Source organism: Arachis hypogaea, chromosome 9 (genome assembly GCF_003086295.3).
Source record: "Arachis hypogaea cultivar Tifrunner chromosome 9, arahy.Tifrunner.gnm2.J5K5, whole genome shotgun sequence".
Classification (NCBI taxonomy): Eukaryota; Viridiplantae; Streptophyta; class Magnoliopsida; order Fabales; family Fabaceae; genus Arachis; species Arachis hypogaea.
In genome coordinates, this window is record NC_092044.1 from 26,737,232 (window position 1) to 26,752,841 (window position 15,610).

The 15,610-nt window shown below is 40.9% G+C and overlaps 3 protein-coding genes across 3 annotated transcripts; all 3 read left to right on the forward strand.

Annotated features, from left to right (window-relative positions):
* The first annotated feature begins 10,919 nt into the window (after positions 1 to 10,919).
* LOC114924437 (pentatricopeptide repeat-containing protein At3g09040, mitochondrial-like) lies at positions 10,920 to 11,906 on the forward strand. The gene is made up of 2 exons (XM_072202015.1): positions 10,920 to 11,509; positions 11,573 to 11,906. Exons 1-2 carry the CDS (start codon positions 10,920 to 10,922, stop codon positions 11,904 to 11,906), a joined length of 924 nt encoding a protein of 307 aa, XP_072058116.1.
* A 1,587-nt stretch (positions 11,907 to 13,493) lies between these two features.
* LOC112709041 (pentatricopeptide repeat-containing protein At3g09040, mitochondrial-like) lies at positions 13,494 to 14,344 on the forward strand. Its single transcript, XM_072202016.1, has 2 exons — positions 13,494 to 13,994; positions 14,054 to 14,344. Exons 1-2 carry the CDS (start codon positions 13,494 to 13,496, stop codon positions 14,342 to 14,344), a joined length of 792 nt encoding a protein of 263 aa, XP_072058117.1.
* A 96-nt stretch (positions 14,345 to 14,440) lies between these two features.
* LOC140175100 (pentatricopeptide repeat-containing protein At3g09040, mitochondrial-like) lies at positions 14,441 to 15,538 on the forward strand. The gene is made up of 2 exons (XM_072202017.1): positions 14,441 to 14,722; positions 15,008 to 15,538. The coding sequence occupies exons 1-2, from the start codon at positions 14,441 to 14,443 to the stop codon at positions 15,536 to 15,538; spliced, it is 813 nt and encodes a 270-aa protein (XP_072058118.1).
* The last annotated feature ends 72 nt before the right edge of the window (positions 15,539 to 15,610 follow it).

Sequence of the window (15,610 nt, forward strand, 5' to 3'; positions counted from 1 at the left end):
CGTCACGCACGCTAACGCGTGGATTGAAAAATAGCCAAACGACGCGCACGCATCAACCACGCGTACGCGTGGGTACTCTCGTGCCCCAGGCACAAAGCTGGCACAGTTTTCACACAACTCTCTGGAAAATGGCTGGGCATTGGGTGCAGCACAATCGGCACGCCCGCGCACATCACACGCGCACGTGGATGGCATTTTCCTGGAAGAACGCCGCGTACGCGCCAAGTGCGCCTACGCGCGAGGGGTCATTCTGCTAAAAATTTTCTAAGTTAAAAGCTACAGAATTCACAGATTTAAACCCCAATCTTCCAACGGACATAACTTCCTCATTTTAAATCATTTTTCACCCGTTCTTCGAACGGCACGGACATCCCGGATCCAATTTCATTTTTAAACAAATTTGGCACAAAACAAAGATATGTAGTCCAAGTTATGTCCCGTCAAAGTTTGCCCAAAAACCATATTTTTCATAAAAACCACAAAGTGCCATTTTCAAACATGCCATTTTCAACTCTTTTCAAAACCAATCAAAACATGCCAATTTCATCCCTTTTCTTTGAAATCAATCAATATATATCAAATTCAACATCAAGCCTCCTCAACTCACACATTGACACATTGCCACAATATACAAAATCACTATCTCATCATTTTAACCCACTTCACCCAAGTGGCTCAAACTCAAACATATTGACATATCATATACTCTTCCTCATGCCAATTCTCAACCACACCAATTCCAATAAATCATCATTGTATACAATCAATATCATACTCACCATCAATATGGTTCAACCCACAATTCAACCATAACCAATCATCAAGCATATATCACAACATGCATATTTCTCATACATCATACCACCAAGGTATCATTAATCATCATCACATATATGACCACATCATATATCTCAATCATTCAACAACATCAACCATTCAATGCCTATCTTAGGGCCTCTAGCCTAAGTATTTCCTACCACATTACATATTAGATACGGGAAACCAAAACCATACCTTAGCCGATTTCCCAAACTCAACCGAAGCACTTCCAAATCACTTATCCACAAGCTCTCAAGGCCTCAACACCTCCAAGAACAGATTTTTCACCACCAAATCCCTTTTTAAGCTTTTCAAAATCACCAATCAAGCTCCAATATTCACATATACACAACCTAAGCCACAATCATCATACCCATACACAACATCTCAATACCCAAACATCATAGAACAACCAAATTATACTAGGGTTGAGAATCTTACCACACCCAAGGTCCAAGGAGACAAGATTAACCTTCTCCTTCAAGAGAGTTGGGTCCTATAACATCAAAGAGCCCAAAATCTCAACATTTTTGCTCATAAAACTCGAAAACAAGGCTGGAATTTTGAAGAACAAAACGTAACTTACTTCAAGATTAATTGTATGGGTTTTGTAGAGCTCTCCACGGTGAACGCGTGGCCGCAAACAGAGCGGCAATTGGAGCTCTAGATCAAAAGTTATGGTGGTTTGAAGATCAAGTGAGAGAAAGAACTTGAGAGAGTGTTCTTCCTCCCCTCTCTTCAATTTCAGCGTGTATTAGTGTTGTGTGAGGAGAGAGAGTACTGAAAACTAGGGTTTTGGTTTAGATATGTTGGGCCAAGGGCCCACTTTGGGTCCGGTTGGCCCGGTTTGGCCCGTTCGGTCCAATCTTGGTCCGAATTCTATAAAATTGGTACCAAAATTCTCATCTCAATCTCCTCTATCACATTTAGCCACAAAAATCACATTTTGGGCTATCTAGAATAAATTTTCATTTATAGGCTAATTAGCCATTAATTAACCGGATTTTACATTCTACCCACCTAATTGGAAATTTTGCCCACAAAATTCAAATGCAAATACCTGAGAATAAATGCGGATAATCCGTTCGCATCTCCGACTCAAGTTCCCAAGTGTGTTCCTCAACACCGCCTCGACTCCAAGCCACTTTGACTAATGAAACCTCTTTTCCACACAACTGTTTGATACTATTATCATCAATTCTGACCGGAGCCACTGGAAGCGTCAAATCTTCCCTTAACTGAACCGACTCAGGTTCTAACACATGGCTAGCATCAGGAGTGTACTTCCGAAGCTGCGACACGTGAAACACGTCGTGCAGATTCAAAAGATGAGGTGGTAGAGCCATCCGATACGCCACCGGTCCAATCCTCTCTAGGATCTGAAATGGACCAATGTATTGAGGATTCAACTTCTTTGCCTTAATCGCCCTACCTACTCCTGTAGTCAGAGTAACCTTAAGGAAAACATAATCTCCTTCCTCAAATTCTAAGGGCTTTCGCCTCTAATCGGCGTAACTCTTTTGACGACTCTGCGCCGTAAGCATCCTATCACGGATTTTCTTGACTTGTTCAGTAGTCTCAGCTATCATTTCCGGCCCTAACAAGCTTTTCTCTCCAGCTTCATACCAACATAGCGGAGATTGACATTTCCTCCCATACAAGGCCTCATACGGAGCCATTCCGATGCTCGCATGATAACTATTATTGTATACAAACTCCACTAATGGCATATACCGATCCCAACTCGCCGGTTGGTCCAAAACACAAGCTCTCAACATATCCTCTAGTGTTTGGATCGTCCTTTCAGATTGACCATCTGTTTGAGGATGGTAAGCCGTGCTCAAGCTTAATCGGGTTCCAAAAGCTTTCTGAAATGCACCCCAAAACCTTGGAGTGAAACGAGGATCTCTATCAGAGATTATAGTAGCAGGTACACCATGAAGTCTCACAATCTCCTTTATGTATAATCGTGCTAACTCCTCAAGGGTGTAAGTCATCCGAATGGGTAAAAAGTGAGCTGACTTCATCAGTCGGTCCACAATCACCCAGATAGCATCAAAACCAGCCCTAGTCCTTGGCAATCCTGACACAAATTCCATTGCAATACTTTCCCACTTCCATTGCGGAATCTCTAAAGGTTGCAACATCCCGGAAGGTCTTTGATGTTCAATCTTTACCTTTTGACAAGTTAAGCATTTTGATACACATTCCGCCACATCATTCTTCATACCCGGCCACCAAAACATCGCCTTTAAATCATGGTACATCTTAGTACTTCCCGGGTGAATGGAGAATCCGCTTTTGTGTGCCTCCTTTAAAATATCTTGTCTCAAAGTGCCAACATCCGGCACAATGATCCTACCCTTGAATCTCCATAACCCATCTTTTTCTTCCGACACTCTCCACTGTTTTCCTTGCTCAATGGCCGGTAACACCTTCCATAAAGCTTCATCATTCTGATGAGCCTTTAGGAGTTCAGACTTAAAGTCACTTGAGATTTCTAATCGGCTCAAACACAAAGTTCCGGATACTTCTCGAGCACCAATTTTCAAACTCTTGAATCCCTTGAGCAACTTCTCCTCTTGAAGCATCATCCAAGCCGCATATAACGACTTCTGACTTAACGCATCCGCCACTACGTTCGCCTTTCCCGGATGGTAATGCAACTCAAAGTTGTAGTCCTTCAACAATTCCATCCACCTTCTCTGCCTCATATTAAGCTCTTTCTGGTCAAAGAGGTACTTCAAGCTCTTATGATCAGAGAAAACATGGAACTTAACCCCATAGAGGTAATGCCTCCACACCTTCAAGGCAAACACAACCACAGCGAGTTCCAAATCGTGCGTAGGGTAACTAACTTCATGAGGTCTCAACTGTCGTGAGGCATACGCCACCACATTATGATGTTGCATCAGCACGCACCCTAGACCCTTCAATGAGGCATCACAATACACCTCAAATGGCTCATTCGGCTCGGGTAACACTAACACAGGTGCAGTGGTCAACTTTTTCTTCAATGTCTGAAAGCTCTCCTCGCACTCAGGAGTCCAAACAAACGGAGTGTCTTTGCGGGTTAACTTTGTCATTGGCAAAGCTATCTGTGAAAAGCCCTTGATAAACCTTCGGTAATAGCCAGCTAAACCCAGAAAACTTCTTATCTCCGTCACGGTGGTTGGTTTCTTCCAATCCATCACAGCCTCCACCTTAGTTGGATCTACGGCTATTCCCTTCTTACTCACCACGTGACCCAAAAACTTCACCTCACTCTTCCAAAACTCGCACTTAGACAGTTTTGCATAGAGTTTCTTCTCCTTTAGAATCTGCAACACGGTCCTCAAGTGTTCCGCATGCTCTTCTTCAGTCTTGGAATAAATCAGTATGTCATCAATGAAGACAACAATGAATTTATCCAGAAACGGACGGAAAACTCTATTCATGTAATCCATGAATACCGCAGGAGCGTTCGTCAACCCAAAAGACATTACAGTGTACTCGTAATGACCATAACGAGTCCTGAAAGTGGTCTTAGGGATATCCTCACCCCTTACCCTTATCTGGTGATAACCGGATCGCAAATCGATCTTGGAGAAAACTCCAGCTCCTTGTAACTGATCCATGAGATCATCAATTCTCGGCAATGGGTACTTATTCTTTATTGTAACCTTGTTCAGCTGCCTGTAATCCACACAGATCCGCATACTCCCATCCTTCTTCTTCATCAGTAACACTGGAGCACCCCACGGAGAGACACTTGGTCGTATAAAATTCTTTCCTAACAAATCCTCTAACTGAAACTTTAACTCGTTCATCTCTAATGGTGACATCCTATAAGGAGCACTTGAGATTGGTCCCACCCCAGGCACCAATTCAATAGCAAACTCAACCTCTCGGTTAGGTGGAAACTCATCAATATCATCGAGAAACACTTCCGGAAACTCACACACAATCGGAATCTGTTCCAACCTTTGATCATCACCCAAAACGCCCGCAGTTAACAACATGATACCCTGACATTCGGTTCCGAAACAGTTCACTATCATCGAATTCAAGTAATAATTATTCACCACGACCGGCCATTCAGTATCTTCCGGCATAAAGTACACCGACTTTGTAGAACAATCTAGCAGAACATGGTTCTTTGATAACCAGTCCAATCCCAAGATAAAATCAAGACCGATCATCGGCAAGCAGACTAAATTAAGAGTAAAATCATGCTGCTTGAACCTAAAGGAAACTTCCGGGCATCCTAGCCTAGTTACCGTGGCTTCATGGGTAGCATTGTACACTCTTAGATCATAACCTAAAGTTACAATCTTCAGTCCTAACTCATGGGCTTTCTCAAATGCAATGAATGAATGTGATGCTCCCAAATCAAATAAAGCATTTAAAGTTTGACCAGCTTTTTCATAGTTACCTCGAATGAGTGTCTCAGATCCCTCAGCTCCTATAGCTGAGGTGGTGAACACCCGACCAGTCTGCTACGCCTCCCCGGCACCTTGTTTCTGTTTCTCCGGACACCTTGGGAGCTTATGTCCTGCCTTACCACAGAAATAGCACAAACCCCATCCGGCCATGCACGGGACTCCCGAATGGTGACTTCCACACCTAGCACAAGCTCGAGCACTCTGTAGTTGCTTCCCAAACCTTTTACCTTGGGAGTTGTTATTGTTGGGCCTCCTAAAAGATCCTCCCCGCTTGAAAGGCGGACCTCTAGGTGCAAAGCTCTTCCCTCGGTTCTGTGGAAATGATCCCTTGTGACTTCTTTTATCAACAGCTGCCTTCTTCACACACTCCTCAGCAACCCCACACTTGTTCACCATCACAGTGAAAGTTCTAATCTCTATTGGTCCCTGAGCTCCATTTCCGTCGTTGCCATGGTTGTTCATCTGTTGTCCAAGAGTCTCTACAGTGGCCTGCATAGCCGCAGTCATGCTCCCCAATGCCGCCACAAGGTCTACCGAATTATTCAAGTTGGCGCTCAATCCCGGATGGTTAGAACGGCCTCTCCCACGACCTCTACTGTGTCCACGAGGTGCCATCTGGTTCCTATACACACCAAACAATTGATATTAAGTTGATCAGTCTCAATATCGGAAGTCTAGTGCTTCAAAGTCCCAAATGCATGCTCATGAACGTTTATGCCAATTATATCAGGCAGATATACTAATAGCACATAACACACACACAGAGAATGCACAGAAGCATAGTCAGTCCATCCCTCAGGCTCTACAGGAATGAACTGCTCTGATACCATAATGTAACACCCTACCATACAGAGTCTTATGCTTAAGTCATAACTCAGAGATGGCAAGGTATTACGACCTCTAAATTAAAAATTTAGTACGTATAGTAGTATGAATGATTGATTATAACTAGGAGCCTTTGTAGAAAAAGGGGTAAACAAAAATCGCAACTCGAAAACACAACACTCCGATCGATAACGTAACGAACGAGGATAACCAACGCGAGATTATATATATACAAAGGAGTGTCAAGAACAGGAATATCAAGACTCAAAATCCGGCTGCGAAGATAACCGGTCCGAGCATAGCAATATATACATATGATAAAATAAGGAAAACCCCAAAGGAAACCCAAAGGGACACAAAAACAGAAACCTAATCTCCAAAATCTCCCATAAGAGGAGTCATCACAGTTTGTATTATTTAATGGAGATAAAAGTATCTAAGCAAAATATATAAACCAAAACATAGCCCCGAGAACAAAGGATCTTCGCAAATATAGAAGTCTCCAGCATGCCTCAGCGGGAAACCTCACGTCCTGCATCTGAAAACCACAAAATCCGCATGGGTGAGAACCAGAGGTCCCCAGCATGGTAACAGCTTCCACATATATAATACATAATAATAGAGGAAAGCCGAAGGCAATCCTAGAACTTCCTCCAGATAATATCAAAGCTTATAAACAAGCTAAACCATAAAGGGCATCTGACTAAGGATACTTCAGTCTAACTAATACTTCCCTTTCCAATTCCTTCTCACCTCCCAACCACCAGCAGGAGTATAATGTAGCAAACACAGTTATATCAAACAAGAAATATACAAGTAGGAACAATTAAGGCATTTAGACAATTAGCAAGTAATATGCAGTCAAATAGGCAATCTCAAATAATTCATATAGTATGCATATGATGAATGCCTGTCCCTAGTGGCTGATGATATCATCTGTCGGTTATAGAGCCAACCCGACAAGTCCTGGTGGACTGTCCCTCTGTGGTATCTCCCCAACTTGAGTCATGCTCATTATAACTTGATCATAATCATGATCCATATCCATCACCCTCACTGGTGAATATTTATCCATCACCATCACTGGTGAATATTTTTGGCGGTGAGCTCGTCCGGGAATTTCACAGTGCCCGGCCACCCTGACGACATAGGGTCAATAGAGCTTCAAGTCTCGACCTGGAGCACGTGGTGGCTAGCCACTGCTTTCTCCCAGGGAAGCTCTCATCTCCGATAATGGAAGTGCAACATTCACAATTCATTTAACAGCATATATATGCATTTATACATAGCCATAATCATGGCTCCACCGTAACACGGCAATAATCCAGCCATCCGGCTCACGGTTAATTCCATAACCAGCCACCCGGCTCACGGTTAAATCCATAACCAGCCGTTTCATTAACAATCACAGCCTTTCGGCCCATGGCATAACAAGCACTTCCACCACCATCCTCCGCATCTCACATAATCATGCTTGATCCTCATTGATCATTCATTTTTTCCTTGCTTCACTTGCAAGTTACCACATTCACTAGCCCTTCTTCTCATAGCTAGACATATCATAATGATTTAAGACATAAGTGGTGAGATCGGAGGCTTAGAAGTATGAGATTTGGCTTTTAAAACTCAAAATTCAACTTTGGGATGAAAACAGGGCCACGCGTACGCGTGGATGGCCTTAAAACTCATCGACGCGTAAGCGTCACGCACGCTAACGCGTGGATTGAAAAATAGCCAAACGACGCGCACGCGTCAACCACGCGTACGCGTGGGTACTCTCGTGCCCGAGGCACAAAGCTGGCACAGTTTTCACACAACTCTCTGGAAAATGGCTGGGCATTGGGTGCAGCACAATCAGCACGCCCACGCACATCACACGCGCACGTGGATGGCATTTTCCTGGAAGAACGGTGCATACGCGCCAAGTGCGCCTACGCGCGAGGGGTCATCCTGCTAAAAATTTTCTAAGTTAAAAGCTACAGAATTCACAGATTTAAACCCCAATCTTCCAACGGACATAACTTCCTCATTTTAAATCATTTTTCACCCGTTCTTCGAACGGCACGGACATCCCGGATCCAATTTCATTTTTAAACAAATTTGGCACAAAACAGAGATCCGTAGTCCAAGTTATGTCCCGTCAAAGTATGCCCGAAAACCATGTTTTTCATAAAAACCACAAAGTGCCATTTTCAAACATGCCATTTTCAACTCTTTTCAAAACCAATCAAAACATGCCAATTTCATCCCTTTTCTTTGAAATCAATCAATATATATCAAATTCAACATCAAGCCTCCTCAACTCACACAATGACACATTGCCACAATATACAAAATCACTATCTCATCATTTTAACCCACTTCACCCAAGTGGCTCAAACTCAAACATATTGACTATCATATACTCTTCCTCATGCCAATTCTCAACCACACCAATTCCAATAAATCATCATTGTATACAATCAATATCATACTCACCATCAATATGGTTCAACCCACAATTCAACCATAACCAATCATCAAGCATATATCACAACATGCATATTTCTCATACATCATACCACCAAGGCATCATTAATCATCATCACATATATGACCACATCATATATCTCAATCATTCAACAACATCAACCATTCAATGCCTATCTTAGGGCCTCTAGCCTAAGTATTTCCTACCACATTAAATATTAGATACGGAAAACCGAAACCATACCTTAGCCGATTTCCCAAGCTCAACCGGAGCACTTCCAAATCACTTATCCACAAGCTCTCAAGGCCTCAACACCTCCAAGAACAGATTTTTCACCACCAAATCCCTTTTTAAGCTTTTCAAAATCACCAATCAAGCTCCAATATTCACATATACACAACCTAAGCCACAATCATCATACTCATACACAACATCTCAATACCCAAACATCATAGAACAACAAAATTACACTAGAGTTGAGAATTTTACCACACCTAAGGTCCAAGGAGACAATATTAACCTTCTCCTTCAAGAGAGTTGGGTCCTATAACATCAAAGAGCCCAAAATCTCAACATTTTTGCTCATAAAACTCGAAAACAAGGCTGGAATTTCGAAGAGTAAAACGTAGCTTACCTCAAAATTAATTGTATGGGTTTTGTAGAGCTCTCCGCGGTGAACGCGTGGCCGCAAACGGAGCGGCAACCGGAGCTCTAGATCAAAAGTTATGGTGGTTTGAAGATCAAGTGGGAGAAAGAACTTGAGAGAGTGTTCTTCCTCCCCTCTCTTCAATTTCAGCATGTATTAGTGTTGTGTGAGGAGAGAGAGTGCTGAAAACTAGGGTTTTGGTTTAGATATGTTGGGCCAAAGGCCCACTTTGGGTCTGGTTGGCCCGGTTTGGCCCGTTCGGTCCAATCTTTGTCCGAATTCTATAAAATTGGTACCAAAATTCTCGTCTCAATCTCCTCTATCACATTTAGCCACAAAAATCACATTTTGGGCTATCTAGAATAAATTCTCATTTATAGGCTAATTAGCCATTAATTAACCGGGTTTTACTCTTAGGCGTGGCATGCCAAGCTTGAGTTCCAGAGGGGTGATTTTGATCCAGCACTATAGGCATGGCACGCCAAGCATTAGCATGGCACGCCAGGCCAACGAAAGAGAGAAGGTTTGCTTAACACAACACAATGGGCGTGCCACTTGGAGCTCTGGGCATGGCACGCCAACCATGGGAAGCCAAGATCTCAAAGAGGCATGCCACTTGGTGTTTTGGGAATGACACACCAGGCTTAAGTTCCAGAGGAGCGATTTTGAGCCCCACTATGGGCGTGGCACGCCAAGCATTGGCGTGGCACGCAGGGGAATATGCCAGCCTGACCTCATCCAATTCAAATGAAGATATCTCTAGCTACATAACTCCAAATGAAGTGACTCTAGTGCCATTAGAAAGTAGAAATCTAGAGCTTTCCAACCATATATAACACTTTATAGTGGATACTGGAATTGAGGAAGATATTGTCCCCAAAAATACAAGGAGCAAAACACGTCCCTGCAGAGTTACCAGCCTGACCTCTTCATTTTCAAAGGAGCGTAACTTGAGTTGTAGAGGTTCAAATGATGTGATCTTGGTGTGTCGGAAAGATGACATCAAGAACTTTTCAATGATATATAACATTATATGGTGTACGTTAAATATAGAGGTGAAAAAGGCCATCATTTCAGAATTGCAAAAACTGGGCCTGGCACGCCAGCTTGAGGGCGTGGCACGCCAATCCCTTTCCTAAAATGGGCATGGCACGCCAGGTCTTGGGCGTAACACGCCAGTTCTAATGGCCAGAGAGGAAGATTTAGTGCATCATTGAAGGCGTGGCATGCCAAGAATGGGCGTGGCACGCCAGTTTCACAACACAAGGGGCATGGCACGCCGAGAATGGGCGTGGCATGCCGGGGTATTCGGCAGACTGACCTCTTTAACTTCAAATGGGCATAACATGACCTACAGAGGTCTAAATGAGTTGATTTTAGTGCCGTTAGAAATCTGACATTCAGGGCTTTCTAACAATATATAATACTTTATAGTAGACATTCAATTGAGACCCAAATAACTCCATACTTTCAACGTTACAAAGTGGGTCACAATCCAAAGAGCAAATTCTATTGCGCGTGACACTTGAACCCACACGCCAACTTCTTCTTCCAGCCCCAACCTTCAACAAAGTCCACTCCAACTCTAATTCAAGCCACAATTGTCAACCAATCAAGGTCACAAGAAGCATCTAGAATAATTCATTTTCATTTCATTGTAATTTCCTTTCAATTTCATTTAAGTTTGTAATTTAGGAGAGCCTATATAAAGGCTTTAGTTTCATAGAATCAGGGGATGACGAATAATTCTACTAGAAAGGGGTCTTCAGACTCTATCTTCTCACTCACACTTCTTTGTTGGGCATGTATATGGACTCACAAAAGATTGCAGATGCCAACTTACTTTTCTCAGAGTTTTCGAACCTTAAAAGCATTGTTGTGTACTGCTTTAATTTCTGGGTATACTCAAAATGATTGCTATTACAAGGCCATAAATTCATACCGAGAAATACGGGACAACGGTATTTTACCTGATCAAGCAACATTTGTTTTATTTCTTCGAGCTTGTGCTCTCTTATCGGCATTGCAAGATAAGAAAGATATACATTCTCTAATATTTCACACTGGTTTTGACATGGATGAGTTAACAAGTCATGCACTCATAGACATGTATGCTAAATGTGGGGATGTAAAAAGTGTTGTGCAAGTTTTTGAAGAAATGGGTACTAAAAAGGATGTGATTTCTTGGAACTCAAAGATAGTTAGATTTATAAAATATGGTCATGCAGAAAGCGCTCTAAAGGTCTTCAATGAGATGGCTCACTCATGTGTTACACCAGATGATGTCACATTCCTCAGAGTACTCACTGCTTGCAGCCATACAGGGTAGGTTTTCGAGGGCCGTCAAATTTTTTATCTCATGGTGAACTGTTATGACATTGAACCCAGGGCTGATCACTATGCTTGCATTATGGATGTTCTTGGTCGCTGGGGTAATCTCAAAGAAGCGGAAGAGTTCATTGACAAACTAAATGTCGAACCGAATGCTATGATTTGGGCCAATTTATTGGGAGCTTGCCGAATTCATGGTGATGACATAAGGGGAGAGCGAGTAGCTAAGAACCTTATTAAGTTAGAACCTGACAATTCTTCCCTATATGTATTGCTTTCTAATATGTATGATGCATCAGGACATTGGAATGAAGCTAGATCTTTGAGGAGAACTATGATACAGAAAGAAATCCAAATTATGCTTGGGTGTAGCTGGATTATTGTAGGATAAAAGACAAACTCATTTGTTGCAGGTGATATATCACATCCTAATTATTCTGAGATTTCACATTCTTTAAAGCATTTGAATGAACTCATTAGAGACAACAGATTCCAAGATGATGGAATTTTACTTGTTGGTTAAATTTAATTTTTTACAGTAATAAAAAATCAAGCAATCAACTCAGAGTTGCATTCTGATAAAGAACAAATCGTACATATATTCCATTGTTCTAGCTTTCTGGCAAAGGGAAAGCGTTATATTATTATTTGCATTACTTATGAACTGTTTATTATGAATTTGTTATGCATATGTATGTGTTTGAATATAAGTTTCTGGTTAGAACTTAAAAAATAAAAAGTAAACCTTCACGTTACCTGGATTATGCTCCTATAATTTTATTCATATCTATATTTTTCTTGACTTTTAACACTTTAACAATCCACGTGAAATAAGTTCTAGACTTTTAATTTGTGACTCACACAGCAAGAAGCAATAGCTCCTTGTTGCTATGATGTTGCACTGATTTATTTGTTTTCTCACTACATGTACATTGGTGATTTAATATAATTAGGAGCCATATCTTATATATATATATATATATATATATATATATATATATATATTGAAGATGTCTCCTTCTATTTTATTCTTTCCTAATGTCTCAAATTATATCTTAAGAATATTTGCATCCAAGTTGGGGAATAAATAATAAAGGAAGGGAGTATGGGACACACCAAATTTTTTGAACAAGGCCCCCACATGCTTATATTTATGACGGCAGAGTTTGTGACAAAGAGGAAGTGGAATCACTAGACAAAACTATTACTAATATTACGTACACATGGTAATGTCTAAAGATTAAAAATTTTATAGAGTACTTGTAATAGGGTTACAATATCTAATAATTGCATTTGGAAATTGGAAAAATTATTATGCCCATTTTTTTGGAGTATTTTTGTGTTTTTATTTTAAGTTGGGCTTGGAAAGACCGAATATGAATAAATTTTATAAGCTTTTATAGTTTTTGGTCTAATTGTATTTGAAGTAGCTTCCTTCATTCAGTTCTTTGATTTTTAGGTTTGAAGTTATTAATTGTAATTAAAGCTTAAATTGACTCGTGGAACTTTGAAGCTATTAGTTAATATGTTTTTTAAAGCCTAAATTATTGTTCTAATTGCATTGGCACCTAAAAAAAAGGGGATTAACTTTACTTCTATTGTAATTGTTTTAGTACCATCCTTTTTTGATACTCCTTAAAAAGATACTACGGAAATGTAAGTGTCACCGTCCTTAAAATTGTTGTCATTACCTAACCTATTGATTTGAAATAGTTACAAAGTTTATCTTTCCATGTTATTACTTTAGTCCTTAAGGAAGATTATAAAATTTGTCTTTTGCGTTATGATTTAAGTCTTTTAAAATAATAAGATTAACATATAGTGAATTAGTGATACAACATTTTATATGGACTAAAATGTGATTAGCCGCTAACTGTTTTCTTTAAATAGGACCCTTATTCCTTTCTTTCATTTTCACAGCATGCAATACGCAACTATGCAATAGAAGTATTAACAAGGTGGTTTTGTTTGTTTGTCGATGCGTCTTGCAGTTACACCTCAAGTCCAAGTTTTCTTATTCTTAATACCTTATTCACTCACCATTCAGCATTGCCCTTCCCCTTCTTCTCCTACCATCTCACAAGTCTACGACGACCTTCTCTGCATTTGCTTCTACTTACAACAAACTAAAACTAATACTCATCACCATCACGACTATCAGGTGTTCGACAATATTTCCAACCATGGCGACAGGATAATGGCCAAAGCTATTCATGCATACGCCATCAAGCACGACATTTCCCCTGATGGCTTCCTCACAAGTGGCACCATCGATCTCTATGCCGCTGCCGGTAAAGTCCCTTTCGCTCAGAGGCTCTTCCACCAGCTCCATTCCCGTCAGAGACATTTATCCACTTATAATTCTATCTTTTTCATGTACTCAAGGCAACAGTTATTCCAAAATGCACTCCATTGTTTCGTGTCTATGATGCGTTTTGGCCAGTTGTCTGACCAATTCATGCTCGTTATAGCGCTCTCTGTTTGTTCAAAGCTTAAGAATATTGAATTCGCACGCTGTTTCACTCATGCGTGATCAAGGCAAGTTTTGAGTCCAATTCGTTCTGCCAAGGTGCTCTAATCGATCTCTATGCCAAATCGAGCTTTCTCCGCAATGCTAGCACCATATTTGACGCCGTAGTCCACTTGGACACTGTTTCTTGGACGGCTTTGATTTCTGGATATGTTCGAGCCGGACTACTGCAGGACGCCCTCCAGGTATTTGACAAAATGCAGATAGTTGGCTGCTCTCCTGACCAGGTGGTTTTTGTGACTGTTCTCAAAGCTCTTGTGAACTTGGGTAAGTTGGATGATGCCTGTAAATTATTCTGAGGCATGCACACTAGCAATATTGTGGCATGAAATGCGATGATCTCTTGTCATGCTAAGAAGAGCCATTATAAAGAGGCCATTTAGTTCTTTCTCGAAATGAGAAAGTGTGGTATAAAGTCCTCAAGGTTCACGTTGGCAAGTGTTCTTAGTGCAATTGCTAGCTTAGCTGCGTTGGATTATGGGTTACTAGTCCATGGAGAGGCTATCAAACAAGGTTTGGATTCTAGTATATATGTGGAAAGTTCTTTGATCAGTTTGTATGGGAAGTGCGAAATATTAGATGCTGCAAAGCAAGTATTTGATGTCATATTTGAGAAAAATATGGTCACTTGGAATGCCATGCTGGGAGTTTATGCACAGAATGGTTATTTCAATCATGTAATTGAGCTATTCCTTGATATGACATGACGTACCATTGAACCGGACGAATTTACTTTCACTAGCGTTTTGAGTTCATGTGCTTGTTTTGAAATCTTAAAAATTGGTCGTCAGGTGCATTCAGTAGTTATCAAGAGAAGTTTTGCAAACAATTTTTTTGTGAACAAAGCATTGGTAGATATGTATGACAAGGCTGGGGCTTTGAAGGATGCTAGGAAACAGTTTAGGCGCATGAAAATTTGAGATAACATTTCTTGGAATGCCATTATTGTTGGATACCTGCAGGAAGAAGAGGAAGCTGATGCTTTCAAAATGTTCAACAGAATGAGGTTACATGGCATAGTACCTGACGAGGTAGCTTTGGCAAGCATACTTAGTGCTTGTGGAAATGTTAAGCTATTAGAGGCAGGATTGCAGTTCCATTGCCTGGCAGTTAAGTTGGGATTAGAAACAAACCTTTTTGTTGGAAGTTCTCTGATTCACATGTATTCTAAACACTGGTCCATTGAAGATGCACGAAAAATCTATTCTAGCATGCTTGAATGGAGTGTAGTATCCATGAATACTCTGATTTTAGGATATGCTCTGAAAAATATAAAAGAAGCTATTAATATTCTTAGTGAGATGATGGCATTAGGGATCAAGCCATCTAAAATTACATTTACAAGCTTGATAGATGCTTGTGAGGGTTTTCCAGTAATTCTAAGGTTGCATATCCACTGTGCTATAGTTAAGAGGCAGATTCTTAGGTACCTCTTTGATGGGGATGTATATGGACTCACAAAGGATTGCAGATGCCAACTTACTTTTCTCTGAGTTTTTGAACCTTAAAAGCATTCTTATGTGGACTGCTTTAATTTCTGGGTGTACTCAAAATGATTGTTGTTA